The sequence below is a fragment of the Culex quinquefasciatus genome, chromosome 1 (assembly GCF_015732765.1).
Source record: "Culex quinquefasciatus strain JHB chromosome 1, VPISU_Cqui_1.0_pri_paternal, whole genome shotgun sequence".
NCBI classification, from domain to species: Eukaryota; Metazoa; Arthropoda; class Insecta; order Diptera; family Culicidae; genus Culex; species Culex quinquefasciatus.
In genome coordinates, this window is record NC_051861.1 from 37,809,148 (window position 1) to 37,828,997 (window position 19,850).

At 43.0% G+C, this 19,850-nt stretch overlaps 2 protein-coding genes across 2 annotated transcripts; one reads left to right on the forward strand and one right to left on the reverse strand.

The window, feature by feature from the left end:
* Nucleotides 1-4,690: 4,690 nt before the first annotated feature.
* Nucleotides 4,691-6,654, reverse strand: LOC6035074 (zinc finger protein 260). The gene is made up of 3 exons (XM_001845258.2): nt 6,264-6,654; nt 5,028-6,204; nt 4,691-4,966 (listed from the first exon to the last, which is right to left on the reverse strand). Exons 1-3 carry the CDS (start codon nt 6,618-6,620, stop codon nt 4,773-4,775), a joined length of 1,728 nt encoding a protein of 575 aa, XP_001845310.2. The 5' UTR covers nt 6,621-6,654; the 3' UTR covers nt 4,691-4,772.
* Nucleotides 6,655-13,576: 6,922 nt separating this feature from the next.
* LOC119765488 (zinc finger protein 16-like) lies at nt 13,577-15,375 on the forward strand. The gene is made up of 2 exons (XM_038249449.1): nt 13,577-15,061; nt 15,124-15,375. The coding sequence occupies exons 1-2, from the start codon at nt 13,612-13,614 to the stop codon at nt 15,237-15,239; spliced, it is 1,566 nt and encodes a 521-aa protein (XP_038105377.1). The 5' UTR covers nt 13,577-13,611; the 3' UTR covers nt 15,240-15,375.
* Nucleotides 15,376-19,850: the final 4,475 nt, after the last annotated feature.

Below are 19,850 nucleotides of genomic sequence, written 5' to 3' on the forward strand. Positions count from 1 at the left end.
ACGGCAGAGTTTAGGTTTGCTTGTACGCGTGCACACGCGGTGCTGGTGTTTGATCGAGTACAGAAAACAGAGAACGCGGTTGAACGCGGTGCACGGGGATCACTGGAAATTAGTAATAAAGTTGATTTGTTAAAAATGTGAAGGGTAAATGTTGCTATTTTGACTGAATGTGTTGACTTTATGAATGTGAGGAAGACAGCAACCACCTTAAGGTGGATTAAGTAACGTTTTTTAATGAAAAATGCAATAAAATCACAGTTTCAAGTGGGTAGGTATTTCAAAAGAAATCTTTTGTTTGGCATGTTCTGCATCATCCAAAACAATGTTGACTACCATTTACTTTTATTTTTCGCAGAAATAAGCGTTTTGGGGTTTTGGGGTTGTCAGGGCATCTCCACCGCAGGGACCTAATTGCGTTGCAAAGCTAATTTGGCACCCGTGTCAAGCCCACCGCGGTACTTGTGCGAGAGCTAATTTAGCTTCGATCTTGTCCAATAAACCAAATTTTCAGTATTTGCTTTTTGGGTGTTTTTTAATACCCCTGACTCAAGGCGGTTTAAAAAAAAACACACAAAAATCAAAAACTCAAAATTTGTTTATTGGACCTTTTTAAAAAAACTCCAGAGATAAGGTTTGATTTGTTCATGAATTATTAAAATTATTTTTACATTCAACATTTTTGAACATAAAAACAATAGTATAAAAACAAACTTGAAATTACGAGCAGTTAATTTCATTTTTTATTAGTTGAATAATTCAGTATACTATATAGTTAACCTTAATTACATTATGTAGTGTTATGTGGCAACAAGTAGTGCAGAAAAAAATCACAAAAAACTGCAGTTATTACAAAGGAAAAGGGATAGGGAGAGGGGAATTACGAGCAGTTGATCCAAAATTTTTGGATTGTATTGAACACATTCACCAGTCATTTAACAATCACCTATTTCCAAAAATCTTTTACTACGTAACGCAAACAATGATTTTTGGACCCCATCCCTCTCGTAACAAAATTCCTAAACAAGTTTTGAAAATTTGGTATGAACGTTTTTACAAAAAAAAAAAATTTCTTAGAGCGTTTCGATAAATTGTTATTTAAAAAACCGGGGTGATTCTGATGATGATAACGTCAAATTCACTTTTGGCACGGTTACTTCGAATGTCTAATTTGAAAAATTCGTAATATAGAGAAGAATAAATCAAAATACAATTTACTACAAAATTTATGGTACTGAAAATCTGATAATGCAGTCTGTTTTCCAATTCGAACTCATTTTGATTGAGAAAAACATGACATTTTCAAAGTAATTGTAAGGTACGCACATCGGAAGGAATCAGTCAAGAAAAAAATCAAATGGGCAGCAGCGGCAGCGCAAGCAAGTCAGAGAGGGTGAAGAAAAGCCCCAAGAAATCGCTCCCTCTCCTTTGTTCTGATGTTCGTAAAGCTATTTCTTGACCCCTTTCCTTCCTATCTGCATACTAGCCTAATAACATAATGCTATTTATCTAATTATAGTTTACTAACTTTTAAAACTTTTCAAAATTTGTCAAATACTGCTTCATAAAGTACTTTGAACACTTATCTACCAAGGTCAACATGGTTTCATGGTTTTATACGAGGTTTTATACCATTCCGTTTGTATCTCGGTTTGTATTTAATTCGTATTTTATATTTTACAATAAAATCATAAACCTATCATAGTCACCCCGGCTATCAATGTCATCCAGTTTTATGGTATGTACAACTATTCAAAATATTTTTGAATGAAATGATAAAAAAATAAAATAAGAAAAACGTAGGTATTCGGAATTTTTCCTTACTCCTTCACTGACGTTATATCCAGGTTTTTAATCGAAGATGACGTTCGAACTGTGAACGTGCGAAATGTCAAAATCGCTCAGTAGTACCAACATTAGAAAAAAATGTGGCTGTCATGCCATGGCACACTTTTTTTTCGTAATGTTGGTACCTCTGCGTAACTTTGACATTTCGGGCGTTCACAATTCGAACGCCATCTTCGCTTAAAAATTTGGATAGCAAGATATATACATTCTCTTTGTTTACAATTTAATCTTGGCCCAATAACATTGTTTCGCTTGGTATTTATTTGAATTTTAAAACATAATTTAAAATTGCTAACTTATATTAAATGCACGTAGTTTAATAGTTTGTATTATAAAATAGTAATACAAAGATACCCCCAATTTTTAAATTTAAATTTAAGTCGTTTTTACCAAACTCCTAATTTCTTTAATATTCACTCAAATTTGATATTCAAATTAAATGCATCGTCACTAGCATCTTCATTTATTCACTGAAACCTTAAATTTTATTTCTTTTGGATTTTCTTGTTCAAATGCGCCTTTTTGCAACTAAGTCATTTTTGAAGACAAAAACAACTACCAAAACAAATATAAATAATTCGAAAAATCGCTGAAAAAAATTGCCACCCGCAGCTCGGGGACTTCTCGAGCACCTATCTTGGCTACTTGACGGATTCCCGATGAAATTTTTCTTCGCTGAATGAACTCGAATGCTAATTTAGCTTTAGGTTTGCTACCCGCGGTGCAAAAGTTGGGGTGCAAACATGTCAGGAGCAAATCGGATGACCTCTTTTAAAATTTTAAAATGATATTTTATTGATATATGCAATCAATTGGGATATATAATGCAAATAGAAGCATGTTCTGATTTTGATCAACAAAATGGCTAGAATTTGAAAATTAATAAATTCATTTTACTTCAGTTAACCGAAATAACGTTTATTTCAGGAACTTTACAACCAAAAATTTCCCAATTTCAAACAAAATTAAGGGTGTCCGATAACTCGACGCCAACATTTCAAAAAGCATCATATAAGGCTTTCTAGTCAGAAATTCACCAACACATTCAAAGTATGTTTACATGACAGCTGGACGTTTGTTTGCATCAGGTTTCCTATCTCTTTCTAGCAAAAATTTTTTGTCAGGCGACTTCTAGCTGGTTTTTTTTGACTGACTGCCCGATATGTCAGCCAACATAAGGCTTTCTAGTCAGAAATTTACGAACACATTCAAAGTATGTTTACATGACAGCTGGACGTTTGTTTGCATCAGGTTTCCTATCTCTTTCTAGCAAAATTTTTTTGTCAAGCGACTTCTAGCTGGTTTATTTGACTGACTGCCCGATATGTCAGCCAACATACTTCGCAGGGCTGTGACAGCTACAGCTCGATCATTGTTTGCATCAGGACACTGTGACGAGGAGTTCGTCATTTTTGAGTTAAATTATATTTTTTTCACTGGGTCTAGAAAGCCTTATACAAACCATGCGTTTTGAGAAAAACGCATTTGAATGTTGAGCATCCATTTTCAATTCCCATTTTCATATTAAAGCAAAATAAGATGTTCTAATAATAACAAACGATGAAAAACGTTGCTTTTATTGATACTTGATCATCCAAATTCAATAAAACATCATTTCCGTAAATTTATTTCAGTAAAACAAACATAACTCCTTTTGAAATCACCACCGTCGATATCACCCTGCTGTCATTGAGGGGGCGCTTTGTTATGATTCGTTTTTCTTCGCCGAATGTACATGGCGCTTTGTTCATGTTGCTTTTTTTTCGTCACGAGGTTCATGTAGTCTTTTGTTTGACAGGTTGACAGGGCTATATAAACAGGGACTGCTGATGGCAGAGATTTTGTTTATGTTACTTTATTTAAAATCATGATTAAACAGACTTTACTGAAGTAACTTTTGCTCATTTTTGGTGGAGAGGTAGCTTATTAGAAGTACTTTTAGAATATACAATAACCCAGAAAGTGTCAAAATGTACATGATGCCTTTTGAAATGTTACCGTCGATTTGAGCAATATATTTTCTTAAACATACATCAACTTAAATGCATATTAAATTATTTGTTCAATCATGGATATAAATATAACTGTATTCCGAGGCGGATGTCACTCCGCAATTAGCAAAAAACGCAAAAAAAAACGAGCTCGAAAATCATCAACGCTTCTCATCGTGCCGAGTTTTCACATAACACCACCTGAAAGCAAGTTATCGCGCGTTAAAGCGAGTTAATGCGGTAAGCGACTGCTCGACTTTGAACCAACGTTCTTGCAACGTTGCCATTTTAAATCGAGTAGTTTTTAATCGGATTTGACAGCTAGGCGTTTGTTTTCGTTTTTCCTGCAGTTTTCGTAAATAAACAAAGCAATCACAAAATCTACGAAAGACCGAGCGGTGGTGGAGGCGTCTCGAGTCCCTGGAATACAAACCGCAAAAAATCGAGATCCTGGAGCTTATTAGAGAACGGTCATCTCAAACTAAAAGTACCAATCGAAGCACGAGAACTGTCAAACGGAGGTACCAATCGATTTTACCATTTTACCTCCAATTTTCTTCAAAATTAATTCTGGCTCGACTTGAAAGTTTGAAAATTGCGAGTTTTAACATTTTTTTTTTTTGCGAAAGAGACGAATCATTAGGGTGGTGTCAAAAAGTAGGGGGTGGTTCGATTTCGACGGAAATCGAGATTTTAGCATGTTTTTTACCATAGTCCCAAAAAATCAAATCAAACTGCTACACATTCTAATTCTGACTGGGAGTTTATTTAGTGTCATCGATGTTCCTTGACTTTTGCATGTCAAATAAAATTCCAGGTTTATCTGACTTGTCCAAAAAATCGACACCAAGGAATAATAGTAACAACTTTATTGTATTCTTAAGTTTGTAATAAACATTTTAGTTGCCCAAATTCCCACCATCCTGCCCGGCAACTTCAAACCGTTTCGAATACCCAAGGAGCTACTTCCGTTGTTCCCTCACCTTCACCTTCCATCCGCAGTCCGCCGATGCCGCCCCCGCCTGCATGAACCTTCATGTGCAACCGCAGGTTACCCTTGAGCGCAAACCGCTTCTGACAGACGTGACACTCGTGCGCTTTCTCAGCCGAGTGGACACTTGTGTGGTGAGCTGCGGGCGGGGGAAGAATGGTTAATTTTACGAGGAAGCGGACATGTGGAGTCGTGCTTACACTTCAGATGAGTCCCGGTGCGGAACGTGCGTTCGCACAGCTCGCACTGGTATGGCTTGAGGCCGAGGTGAACTCGCTGGTGGTACTGCAGCGTTTTCTTGGTCTTGAACATACTCGGACAGAGCTCGCACGAGAACGTTCTCGGCTTGTGGATGGTCATGTGGGCCGCTAGCAAGCTGGGCGTTTTGTACTTTTTGCCGCAAATGGTACACAGCAGGTTCGGCTCGAGATGGCTGCCTTTGTGCATCGCCAGAGATGATTTGGAAAGGAACTGTTTGGAGCAAATGTCGCACTCTAAGGCCTTCAGCGGTTTGTTATCAATGTGCAACGTTCTCTGGTGAACTCGTCGCCGGAATTCGGTTTTGAACTTCATGTCGCAAAGGCCGCACGGAATGGTCGCTTGCTCCAGGTGAACTTCGAGGTGCTGGTGAAGTTGCACTTTTTGAGCGAAACGTTTGCCACATTCCTCGCAGGCGAACGGCTTCAACCCGAGGTGGACATTTTTCTCGTGTCGACGCAAATTGGTTTGGTTTTTGAACGCGACCGGACAGAGCTTGCAGAAGAAGGTGGGCTCGGCTTTGTGCGAGAGCATGTGTTCCGTCAGGTGCGTTCGCCGGGCGAAGGTACGATCGCATTGTTGGCATGGAAAGCGCGCCTTGCCGTGAATTTTGACGTGGGCAAACAGATCAAATTTTTTCTCGAAAGTCGCCGGACACGCTGTACACGTGAACACTTTGGGTCCTTCCGGTTCCGGTTCGCCTTCGAAGCTGTCATCTTCCTCGGAGTCAACTTCTTCTACCTCCTCCTCTGCCTCATCTTCTCCGTTGGTCTGCTCCGCACGATCCTCCCCGTACTCAATCATCGGTTCCTCCCAGCACTCCTGCACCTCCTCACCTTCCTGTTTCACCCCAAGCATTTCCATCAAGGGCAAACTATTCCGACGGTTCTCCGCCTCAACGCAGGCCTGCACAAAGTCGTACGCGTCGTTCAACCGCGAAAGACAACCTTCGCAAAACCACGGAGCAGTCGCGTCGATCTCGATCGAGGTCAGCGTGCTAAACTTCCGGCCATGTTCAGCGTTCTGCTCGAGCGTCAGATCGTACAACGTGTCTTCAAACGAGCAGATTCGGCAAACCTCTTCCGCCTTGACCTTCATCGGTAGAAGCTTGTTTTGAGACTGAAACGAAAAAAGATTCTTGCAACGATAATCTACACCAAACGGTGGCCGCCACTAACCTCAACCCTCGCCTTTTGCTCGATACGCTGCTGCATCCTGGCCACCCGCCGCTCCAATTTCCTCTGTAAAGCTCCCTCCCAGATTGTCGGAACGGCACCGTCCTTGAGCACGTGGCGCTTGCCCGGTTCCGAAATGCGCTTGCCGTCACCCCGGAAGCACTCCTCCTCGAAGTGGTCCGAGCAAATCGTTCCGTTCACTTTGATGGAATCGTCCTGCACACCGCCGCCGCCACCAGCGCAAAAGTTCACCCAGGCCTGGCGCTGCACCGGTTCCGTTGGGAACTTGTGGAAGCCCACGGCAAGCTTGCTACGCCTGGCCTGGTACATGGTGAGGCCGCAGATCACGCAGGTGGACATTGCTGATAATTTAAGACTGGGAAGAATATTGTTTATTAAATTATTTTAGAGACTTAAGTTTAATGATTTTATGATTGGCCTTAGTAACGTCAAACCCCGGATAACAACAAAACAGCAAAAACATAAAAAGTGGGTACCTTTTTAAAATGGTTTGGGAATGTTGAATGAAATGTTTCAAGCTGGACATCTACAGTGAACTCTCTTTGTGTCGATATCGGTGGGCGATGTTGAGGGCTGAAAAGTGATTTCTTGGGGATTTTCTTCATACCATAGACTAATAAAAGACTACACTGTAGGCTCTGAACCATGACTCAACCTTTTTATGACCCCTCGGCACGGCTGGTTCACAGTCAAAAATGACAGATCGAAATGTCATCAACTGGCAGCTCTGACTTTGACATGACATTTCACGCAATGTTATTGTTTATGTTTTTGTTTATGTTTTTGTTTTGAATTAAACGGAAAATGTTCCAGATGCGGACGGTAATTACTAGAGTGAACCATGGTTCGGGGGGGATCCTGAGGGTGGTCGAATTTCTAGCGATTCCGTGTGTCTGCTGAAAGATGGACACGCCTACGCCTGAAGGTCATTCCGGGATTCGAACGGCAACATGGGCCTCACTACGAGGGCAAGAACTGGCTCCCGATCGAGATCATTTCGGGCTGTTAATCGTCATCCTCCTAGAAAACGACCACGTGAACACCGTCGGGTTTACCAAGCAAAGCGGCGTATCTAGCCGTGGCCCGCCTCCGGTTGATACTGCCGGGGCAAGACTGACCTTCTTCAACCCGGGATCTTCATCCTGAAAGGCAAGAAAGTCCTTGCAGACGCCATCTGGGCCTCGACGTACTGAATCTACTTCAAAAACCTCAACAGGCCCAAGATCTTTGCCCCGAACTGCCATTCCGAACCCGGGGGCATGAGCTCGAACCAGCAACTTGGAACTGGCAACGAGGAAGACGAACAACGCAGCTTGTCAGCAAGCAGGTGCAGGGCAGAGCTGAAAATGTCAGGGGTCCTGACGCGAAAATCGGCGACGCATACACGATTTTTTCAGATCCATTCACTGAACCGCAAAACCGTGACATAAACAAACCCGACTCAGTCGTGAGTGCCCTAGCTCACTGAGCAGTTGCAATGCGAGGCAGTAGTCGACCAACGCTCATTCGACGTTGCACGCACACACATAAAGAAACAAGTTTTTACACAAAAAGTTGGTATTTATGCGTGGAAATGTAATTTTGAATGTAAGTTATGGTTGTTTTAAGTGTTTTGCACAGTCTAGAACCATTCAATTGTTTAAAAATAGTCAAAATAGTGCTTAGAGAGGATTTTACGAGTCAGTCATACGACACTAGAGATGGGCTTAATTGAGCGAACCGTTCTTATGAACCGGCTCAAGCTAAAGAACGAATGAGCGACCGCTCAGAAAAAATGAGCGGCGGTTCATTTTGTGAACCGGTTCTTTTCAAAGAACCGTCAAATCAAAGAGCGAGTCGAAGAACGAACCGAACGAGAGCGAATGAGCGAGAGCGAATGAACGGAAAGAACGAACGGAGCGCTTAATTAGCGTCGCTCGCGCCGTCGTCGACGTCGTCGAACGGCGTCGTTTTCGTTCACTCATTCGTTATTTCGCTCTCGCTCATTCGCTCTCGTTCGGTTCGTTCTTCCACGCGCTGGTGGTGACGGTGCGGTGGAGAAAAGAGGGAAACTAGGTTCTCACCGGTCGCCTCATGTTCCAACATTATGGCGCACTTTATGCTTGTTGCTAGCCCGTGTCGAGGCGCCTGTGATTTTGAATCAGCTGACTGTCGCCCGATGTTGCATGATCTCATTATGAAAATATCGATACATTTCTCAAATGTTATGTATACATGAAGTTGTTACACGCATTCGAACATAGTTCGTATGCTAGTTTGCGGTTTTAATCCATGTATTGGACCGTTTGTGATTTAAAATGTAATTTACCACAGCACATCACACAAACTTGGTACTCTTTTGTGGTAATTGCTCAATAGTTTACTTAATGCATTTTTTTCTGATCTTCTTTTGACGCTTGTTTTGATCATTCATTTGCTATAATCAAAGTTGTCCTTTTTAACAAAAAACTGCATTTCCATAGTATTTTATCATGTGCAGCAAAAGCTACCTCAAATATGCCTGTTACTGAACACCAACTTAAATCTTTTGTTTCACAAAATAATGGAAAGATAATTATCAAAACGATAATTCAGCTTACTTTTCATAACTTTTAACGATTGAAAGCAATAATTTGGTTGAAAAACTTTTGAAACTTTTGAAGAAAACTCAAGTTTGTTGAACAAACAAATTTTGTTTATCTATCTATGAAAAAGTTTTCGATATTTGTAGATTTCAGAGATCAATGTTTTTCTTCTTTTTCATATAAAACGTTTATATTTATATTTGAAATGCTTTCCAAAAAAGGATAAAGCAAATCGACGATTTTCTATGTTTAATGGATGATCTCCAATCTGTTCAGAATAAGTGCGATGAAAACATATATTTTTAATTATCAATCAACAAAAGCATACGAAGCGTGACACTCATGGACACTCTATTGGTCGTTCGAGCAGATGCTTCAGTTCCTTCCAGTCTATTTTCTGACTTTGAGCGAAATGAGCGGATGAGCCGGTCAAAAGAGCCGCTCATTTAAATGAGCGAACGAAAATGAGCGGCTCACAGAAATGAGCGGTTTTGCCCACCACTATACGACACGAATTGAGTGAGTGTAGCCCATTTTTTCACGTCTCTCATTCTCCAGCAGCCGACCGGCACGAGTCAGGCGGCAGTGGTTGAACGGACACAGTAGGCTCACAGTCAGATGCTAGCAGTGAACTGACATTTTGGTTTGCTTCATGTGTACGCTGGGTTGGAAACAATTTGCAGGCCTGGTGCAGGGCATGCGCATCCTTAAAGCATAGATTATTAATTACCTAGATGTCTCACTTCGGGATTTTTCCATACATCCAGTTGACGACACCCCTTTAGCGCTCCGAGCGCCACCACAGTCAAGTTTTTGACAATATGTCATCCATCATGGTTCAACGCGTGCTTTTCGGTCGTAATTTGCTCGGATTAAGCGGAGCGCGGCCTCCGTCGCCAAGCCAGGCCAGACCAGCAGCAGTGACGATTCCGAACAGCAATCCAAACTTAAGGATCCAACAAGAGCAGGAGGTGACCCACATCATGCCGATCGTGGACAATGGCGAAAGCGCAGCAAAATTGTGCCTCTTCTAATGTGGTTCCGGTGAGTAAATTTAACAACAATCCGCGTTAAGAGGAAATGTTTGCTGATACAAGGTGGTTTGAAAAAACTGCATCAGAACGCTCATCGTTTTAGAAGCTAAATTTTACTTTCTTCCAGATGAGAAGAGGCCATAAAATATTTGTCAAAAAGCTGGGCTGATTCAATAATAAAGCACTGATCCCGCTGGCTGCAAGTGGATATCAAATGAAGTGGTATGAAGCTTTCACATCGTCTCAGAGGGGTGTTTCTGACCATCCAACCCCAGAAGTGACTTGGAGCCGCGTGAACAGCCTTGGTCCTCGGACGAAGTACAGGACACTAGATTTTTAAATCCGATAGTTTATTATCAACTAATTACATAGAAAATGATGCAATAAAAACAATTAATTTTGTTTTATTTCACGACGTGGTTCTTGAGGAAATGGGCTCCGTCAAACCACCCGCGCGCCACCGGCGGCGTGACGTAGACAAAAGAATAGCTGGCAAAGGCTTCAGGTGTATGTTTACGATGTTTGAAGGCGGTCCAAGCTGGAGGACAGATTGTGCAGGTTCCATCGCCGACTTGTTCCGCAGCGCTACCCAAATAGTCAAATTCTTTGTTGTTGGCCCAGCGATTTGCGCTGTTTGGAATCCGTGCTGTTCGTGTTTTGTCGGGAAGCTTAGATATGCCTTTTGATTTAGAAAGCAACCCGTGGGGCTGTAAAAATAAACTTTTTCATATGCCATTTTTTTGTAGAATTCCTGACATGTCTCCACACCAAACGTTGACCAACACAGTAAGAATCGGTCCCATTTATATCCCAACACGACATTCACCGTTTTCTCCAAACAAATTGATCGACGATCTCACTAGCACCGTCGTCGCTGAAATGGTTGCGGTACAGCTGCCGAGCTTCTTGTTTTGTTTTTTTTTCTCCCAAGATTGCGGCAGCAGATTCAGGACCTGGCTATAAGCAAATTCCTGACATGAGATCCTCGGTGAGCGGATACGTCCGGTTCTTGGAAGATACGAAAAATAACGATTTGCAAATCGTCTCGTATTTCCTCGAAGTTTGACAGTTAAAAAATGTTTGAAAAACCACTGTTGCTGCGATGCAACTGAACCAATTGAACTGAAACTGATTAGGACGATATTCCTAAAGGGCAACACCCAAAATTAGTACCTGTGAATTGCCACCAGGTGCAATTTTGGCGTGGCGGTAGTGTCGCCAGCCTCAACAGGGGAGTGGCGTATCTATATATATTTAGTCTATGCTTAAAGTTACTAGCGGAGGTCAGCACAGTTTGTCCCATGTAGAGGGAGACTTGTAGGAAGCCACCCCGTCACGGAACCGAAACCCGCCGCCGCCGCTAAGTCCAAGAATGTAGAATGAAAATAAACTTTACTACAAAGAAAACAAAAACGCAAATACTTTTTATCATGTACTTCAAATTTTATTTTCAATTGTTGGTTACAAATATTTTCAACTTGATCTCAAGCTTGATCTAAAGATTCACTTCTTCTTGACCAACTCCTCGCCCTTCTGGATGTTTTTCTTCAGCTCCAGAATGGCCTTCTTCAGCAGCTCCTTCTCATTGGCGTTCACTAGGGCAGACCAAGGTGTGGGTCGACTCCGGCACGGTCAATGTCCAGCGAGGAAATGGCCAACACGCGCTTTGGGTCCAAAACTGCAGCCTTGGGCAGAGTGTCGCAGGCAATCGGGACCGTTGAGTTAACCGGATTCGAGATGGGGGCACCCATTGGCACATCCGGCGGCGAGGACGCGGGCGATCAAGGTGTTCGTGTTGAACAGATTTGGCTCGCTAAACAATAATCCCTGCACTGCTGATTGACTTATTGTAAAGTAAAACAACACAAACAAGATGCGCGCGTAAATCAGCACAAAACGAAATCGAAAAAGCCAGCGCTGCCAGGTCGATCTGTCATACGAGGGGCGAGCCGATATGGGGTTCAACGTTGTACCCGCGGTTCACAGCTTATGAGTCATACTTTTTGGAAAATTTTGTTCGGAGTGAGTAGTCTTTAATTAGTCTATGACCTAGCCGTCATAGCATACTAAGGAAATGCGATGCTTTTGAAGGATGAATCGTTGGTTTTGGAGACACCGGACGTCGATCCAATGCGCACCTTGGGGACAGAATGGACAAGCCTAATTCCTTCTGGAATGTGTTCATTGGACCATCCCCTACACACCTGTCTTTATTCCGAGTGAATCCATGTTGTCCCCAGACCTGTAGGATCGATTGAACGAAAAGCACAAAAATCCCATAACGTCATGATTCGAAATCCGGACACTTAGTACCAAATTATTTTTGTTATAGCTGGCAAAAAATCATGTAATAAGTTGGAAATGTAGAAATATCATCAGGATTTAGTATAAACAGTAAGTTTTAAGAGAATGTATGTAAAATATGTCTTTTCTAACAATTTTTCTTCAAAATTTGAAAATTAAAATGACTTGTTGTGCTTCGAATCCCGGACACTGTTAAAAGCTGATTCGAAATCCGGACACTTTTGCTTCGAATTCCGGACACTCGATTTTGCTTATAAATCGCACAAATTTGGACTGAAATGTTAGTGAATGGCATTCTTTAGGTCTCAAATAAGCTGTTAACATCAATACTATCGATAGTTTATGTAAAAAATGGCTAGAATTTAAGAAAATCAAAAGCATAAATTTCTGCTGTGCCTTCCCGGTGCTTCGGACGCCAATGAAATATTTCCGTTGAAATGTTTCGCATTTTTGGTAAACTTTTTATTTTATTTAATTGTTTTGGCATTAACTACAGCGTTCAAACAAACTTTAAATGAAAGTTGATGTTAGAATTCATCAAATAACACAGTTTTGACATTCATAATGCGAACTTATATCCAAATAATTGATAAAACAAGTTGAAGTGTCCGGGTTTCGAAGCGTCCGGGAATTCGAATCATGACGTTAGTAATTTCCATGTAAACTTTAAACCGCTGGGGACAGGCCAATTCTCAACCAAATGGGCTGATATTTGGCATGAGAGTCCCAATGGGTATCCTCTACTAGGGGATCCTCGGTTTGCCTGATTCTGAGAACTTTTGGTTTTGGATGAAACACTCTAATGTATACACTTGAAGGTGGGTCTACGAAGTCAAAATAATAAGTTCATTTTTCGAGTGTTCACCTCAGTAAGGTGAGAAAGGCAAAAATCATAATTTTTGTTTATCAATAGAGTTATTTACGTGCGCATGTATTGCGTGTACGTATACAAAAAAAGTGAGGTTAAATTTTGTCCGGCCAGCAAAATCAAATGGTGCGCAAGTGTGTGTACGCGAAACGTCATAAAGCTCTATAGAGCTATCTACGTGCGCATGTATTGCGTGTACGTACACGATGGATTTTTAGGTTAAAATTTGTGGTCGCCAGCAAAAACAAATGGTAAGCTAGTGTGCGTGAGATCGGGCTTAGATAACTCTATCGAGAAATTAAAAGTGAGAGTGTGTGCGTGCAACATGGAGTTAAACTTTTCGAAGTGCCATGGGAACCTTCACAGCAACTGCACAGAAAGTTTAACTCCATGTTGCACACACTCTCACTTTTAATTTCTCGATACGGCTTTGGCTGCGTCCTGATGCCGTTTTGTCACAAAGATTTGAAATATTTCTCAGATCAAAACATAAACAAACTTTCCCTATCAACAAAAAAAGTCAATTTCAACAAAAACAAAAAAAACCCTTGAAAACTATCATGGCATTCTGCGCCGTCTGCGGCCTTCGCCGCGGACAGGCCGTCCGTAACGAGCTTACGGTGGCTTTCCACCTCTTCCCAACGGAACCGGTGCAGCGCCAAGCCTGGGAGGACTTTTGCGCAGAATCCGGCGGCGAGCATAACGGTCCCAGAGATGGCTGGAACCGGTCAATCTGCTCGGACCACTTTGAGGAGGAGTGCTTTCGGGGCGGTGGCAAGCGCGTTTCGGATCCGGGCCGGCGGCACTCGCTGCGGGACGGGGCCGTTCCGACAATCCGGAGGGGCACGTCGCTGGAGATTGTGGAGCAGAGGCTGGAGGAGATGTTGAAAAGTAAGCTGGAGATCGCGTTTGTTCCGGTGGATGAAGCTACCGTAAAGTTGGAAACGGTTTGCCGAATCTGCGCGTTGGAAGACACGTTGCACGATTTGACGCTCGAGGAAAACGCTGACCATGGGCGGAAGTTCAGCTCGTTGACCTCGATCGAGATCGACGCGACGGCTCCGTGGCTTTGCGAACGTTGTCTGGCGCGGTTGAACGACGCGTACGACTTTGTGCAGGCCTGCGTTGAGGCGGAGAACCGACGGAAAAGTTTGTTTGTGGAAACCGTTGTCATGAAAAGGGAGGAGGTTGAGGCCAGAGATGAACCTGCGGGGCAAAATGACTCTGAGGTTGATGAAAGCTTCGAACCCGAACCGAAACCGAAAGTTTCTCAAGAGTACACGTGCACAGCTTGCCCGGCAACGTTCGAGAAACGCATGGATCTGTTTGCCCACGTCAAATCCCACGGCAAGTCACGCTTCCCTTGCCAGCAATGCGAGCGAGCCTTCAAACGCAAAACTGAACTAGAAGTGCACATGAACTCGCACCAAATCGAGCCCAGCTTCTTCTGCCCGACCTGTTCGGCTGGGTTCAAGTGCCAGGCCAGTCTTCGACGACACCACAAATCAGTCCACCTCGGGCTGAAACGGTTCGCCTGTCCGGAATGTGGCAGACAGTTTGCCCAAAAGACGCACCTGCAGCAGCACGCTGCAGTTCACGTGGAGGAAGCGACCGTTCCGTGCGAGCTGTGCGGCAAACTGTTCAAAACAGACTTTATTCGGCGAATGCACGTGAATACGGAGCACAGACCAGACCAGCAGGAACCCAAGCCGATCCAGTGCGAAGTTTGCTCCAAACAGTTCCCGAGACAGCAATCTCTCATCGCTCACAGAATCTGCCATCGCGATTCGAACCTGCTGTGCACCGTGTGTGGCAACAAGTACAAGTCAAATGCCATACTCCTCGCCCACATGGCCACCCACAAGGGGAAAACGTTCGCGTGCGAGCAATGTCCGGTCGCCTTCAAGACCCGCAAATCGCTCCGGTACCATCGGCTCGTTCACGCCGGCCTCAAACCGTACCAGTGCAATCTATGCGAGCGCGCGTTCCGGTGTTCAACCCATTTGAAAAGTAAGTTTTATTTGATATTTAACAACCCCAATACCTAACAAAAATACTGCAAAAATTCGCAGCCCACCAAAGTGTCCACACCCGAGCCAAACCGTACCAGGTCAAACTACGGCAGCACATGGAGAAACAACATGGGGGCGAGCAGACGGAACAAAAAGTAGAGGAGGAACCGCGATAGCGCACTCGAGTGCGGTGTTTGATGAGCGAAACTGAAGTGGCGCCGATATCGAACGTGGATTGTCAATAAAGTTGAAATCATTTGGATAAAAAAGTCTAGAACTCTGCAGTTGTTTTTGGCCTTTGTGAGCTGGAAAGAGTGTTTTTTTACAGCGGGAAAAGGCATACGATTAATTAAGGTCTATAGCATCACAGCTCGGGTGGCACGGCGAAGAGCAACTTAATTTTTAATCACAGAAGGGTAAGGAGACTGATGCGTTGCTGGTTTCTCTTTTTTATGATTTAATTTTAACATCAAATTTGAGTTCTACGATCCCATTTTAGATTAGTGTTGTTGATTGCCTATTAAAAATAAAATGCATTTTTTCAATATTGCATCACCGCCATTTTGGCCGCCATCTTGAATTTAAAAATTCTAAATTATTTTAGGGTAGTTATACTTAAGCTTGACAATCAAAAATTAGACAACGAAATATTTTTTTTTTGTGATTCGTTTTTTTTGCGAGGCCTTTTGATAATCGAGTCTACCATCCATTGAACTATACAGTCATCCCACATATTCGGAACGGTTTACAGATCGGCCAATGTTCAAAAAATCATAGAAAATCGATTGTTGAACATAATGATTTGCTTTTACCTTCATGTGGTAGCCGAGGTGGTAGCTTTACTTGTGATCCTTCAATTAATGTATTGACCAATTGTCATTTTTTAACGTTTTTCATCATTTTTTTACAGAAAGCATTGACCCTCGAAATCCACAAATTTGGAACACTATTTTCTTACGGATGTAAACAAACTTTGGTTCTCTCCAGGAGTACACATTTTTTACAAAATAATCACTTCACACACTGAAACCTATGAAACCCAAGCTTAGTAATACTTGGTCTGATAACCTTTTTTCGTGAAAATATCAGTTAAATTCAGGTGTCCCACAATTGTGGGCGGAACAATAACATCCTACAATTATGGAACAGACAACTTGGAGTCAGTGTTTTGCTGCTCTGGACTAAATAGTCTAGAAATGAGTTTTTTGTTCAAAAAGTACTACTTTAGGACTAGTATGCAGATCGGAAGAAAAGGGGTCAAGAAACAGCTTTACGAACAGCAGAACAAAGGAGAGGGAGTGATTTCTTGGGGCTTTTCTTCACCCTCTCTGACTTGCTTGCGCTGCCGCTGCTGCCCATTTGATTTTTTTCTTGACCGGTTCCTTCCGAAGTGCGTATACCGCTTTACTAGTGAAATAGCAAGAGAATGTCTAAATAAAGGTCCTAAAAATAATAGGGTCGACAGAAAATCTGCATTTGGCATGCTATAGACAAATTATCACAAAAGTGTTTCGAATTTGTAGGTGTTCCAAATATGTGGGATGACTGTACTGGAAAAATATTTTGTTTTCTGTTATGAGCAATGCAATTAGCTTATATCTGCAAGCCCATACTTCCAATTGAAATGAAGTCAAAGACAATCTTATGGGAAAATTACGAGACTGAAAAATCAAGTCTGTCATATAGAAATTGTCAAAAACCATCAAAAGTCAATTGCATGTATGTTTGGCAGGTTTGTCAAGGATCAAACATATTTGGTAACAAAAAGAACATAGTTCTACCGACGACGTCGGTTCTACGTTTAAGCCGAAAACGAACAGCATCGGATTAAACGGCAACTTTTTTAGAATTAATCTGCATTTTCATTTTTACAATAAAGTTGTGTTTAATTTGTTTAAAAATCACTTTAAAATATTTTATTTTGCCTCTAATTCCATCAGTTCTATCTTAAACCGCTCGCTGGTCCTAATTTTGGCAGGTCGCAAATCTCTCACGAACTCTCACACGGCTGCAATTTTGTTGCCATCAGTGTTCCCGTCGCATTTCACCTAGCAACCCTGGTGCCCGCTCTCTCACTCATTCAACAACATGCTTTTGTTTGGCGGCATCTAATTTTGGCATACTGCGATTACATTTGAAGTGTCAAAGTCAAGTTTAGAGTTTAAGTTTAGACGCTGCCCTTGCTAAACTGAAGTAATTGTGAAACTTTTTGCTGTAGTGAGTAGGGGAAATATACCCATTTTAATCACACTAAGCCGTTCGACCAATTCTCATCACTTTTGCCGTTTCTGCTATTAAATCAACATTTTCAGATGTTTCAACAATGGACAGTTGCTTGCTCACTTTTATTTGAGCTATTTATTATTTTGGAACAGTCAAAAACACTTTATATAAGCTGTAATTCATGATCAAAGTGCTGATAGGCCGATAATAGAAATAGGCTGAGAAATGGTATAGTTCCCACGAGGTGGTCACTCCAAATATATTGCATTTATGTCATAAGTTAATCCGTATGTGCATCCATATTTACGTGCATACACAATTCCTCTATGAATTTTATTTCAGTGTTTTTCACAGCTGTCATCGCAAACGCGCGCACTGTTTACAAACAACAAAAAAATCAATCTGTCTCTATTACATTTCCCGGCCGGGCGATTTGCTGGCGCTCTATTATCATCCGGCAATTTCATGGGCCAGCAGCTTCGTCGTAGTAAATCCGGATTTTCCATTGTTTTGTGTTGAATTTAGTGCGTGTTCCGGACTCAGTAAGGCACCAGCAATCGAGATGGTGGTAACCCAGGAGGACAAGTCGATCGAGCTGCTGGACGTGGACCCTCATGAGACGGAGGACGACGGGGCGGTGGTGGTGCTGGACTCCAAGCGGAGACTCTTCCGGCCGACCGAGCAGTATTCGGACATTGGCGGGTTGGACAGGCAAATCCAGAAATTGATTGAGGCCGTCGTGCTGCCGACGACGTACAAGAACAAGTTCAAGAACCTGAGAATTCATCCACCGAAGTCCACTTACCTGAAGCTGGCCGGCCAGTAGCTGGTGCAGATGTTCATCGGAGACGGTGCCAAGCTCGTCTGGGATGCCTCCGAACTGGCCAAGGAAAAGTCGCCATTGGTTTAATTTCTTTTTATTTGTGAAATCAGCTTTTTTTGTATTGTTAGATATGATGAAAAAAAAACGATATTGACCGCCCCCTCCTCTCCCTTCTCCCCCCCATGCGACAACTCGTTGGGTTGCGATTAGGTGCGCGTACTTTTTCAACTTGCTATTCGGCCCCACGATGAACGTAAAGATCCGTTCCTGCTTCAACCACTTTGTTATCTCTCGATCCCAGTTGTCCACCAAACTGCTCGGAGTCACGATCAGAACCCGCTTCACAATCGGCTGCCCGTAAGGTCCCTGATTCTTCAAGGTGTAGATCAACGCCAACATCTGCAACGTCTTCCCCAGTCCCATCTCGTCGGCCAAAATCGCTCCAAACTGTTCCGAGTCTTCGCGTTTCATTCCCAAAACGCATTCGTACAGAAAGCTCACCCCTTCCCGCTGGTGAGGCCGCAAATGCTTAGCCACGCAGTACGGAACGCAACCCTTTGTTATACTTCCACTGATCGAACGAAGGCTCCCGCATCGTCAACGGAACAAAGTCCTCCGTAATCGCTTCCTCCCCACCGTCCCAACCTGCTCGACACCCGTGTCGACACCACAATCGGACTCCCGGCGCACATCGACTCCGCCGGCGGCCTAAACCCTCCTCTCGCCTCGAATCGAACCCTCTTCACCGGCACATCATTCTCCTTGGCCACCTCCCCATCAATCCGCTCCACCAGTTCAACCTCCTTGTTCAAACGCGAACCCTCCTACAGCTCCTCCCCCTTCACCAAACCGGAGCTCCCAATCACCTTGCCTTCCTCGTCGCCCAACGTGACGCTCTTCCCGCCCACGATGGTCAACGTTCCGTCGCCCTCCCACGTTTTGTGCTTTTTGGTCGTTATTTTGCCCCAGCACACTTGCGTCGTCGTTGGTTCTGCGGGGGTGTGCAACGCTGCCGGCTTTCTGACTGCGGCGGCTTGGGCTTCCAACACGCGGACATGGTTCTCCGAGCTGGTGAGCAGCTTCAGCATGCCCGGGTCCGGTTGGGCTTGCGGTAACGGCTGCGGTCGGATTGTGAGGGTGGTGGAAGTTCGGCCGGCAGGGACCGCTTCATCGACGGTCCTGCCGTCATCACCCGCATTTGCTTCTTTAGTAGAAGTGCTGACGTTTCTGGTCCCGCTGTCAGTTTGTAAATGAAGGAAACAAACAAGTGACAGTTCTGAACTGTCACTATCCACACTGAACAAAATTTTGTTCCGAATATCGTGCAGATAAATAATATTTACGCCTGTATTTACGATATTTACGAAATATTTACGGAAGTAAATCCAATGCGCTACGGATCAACCATGTGCCCAACCCCGTGATAGTTCCCCTAGTTAACATAAACTGTTAAGAAGATTTTGCAAGAGTTGACTTTAAGCTAAAATCGAGTGATGAATAGCTACATAGGAAGTGAGCAAGCAAGTTTCTATCAACAGTTTCACAAAATACGTTGTTTGTCGGTTTCTTTCAGTGTATCCAGATTTTTGATCGAAAATTTACAGTAGCACCTCACTGGTTCGACAATAGTTAAAAATGTGTCTGTTTTATAAATAATCCATTCTTTTTCAACAAAAATTTAATTCCTTCAATGCGCTTCACTTATACTGTCTGACGTTTGTTACTGTCAGCCGTTTGTCAC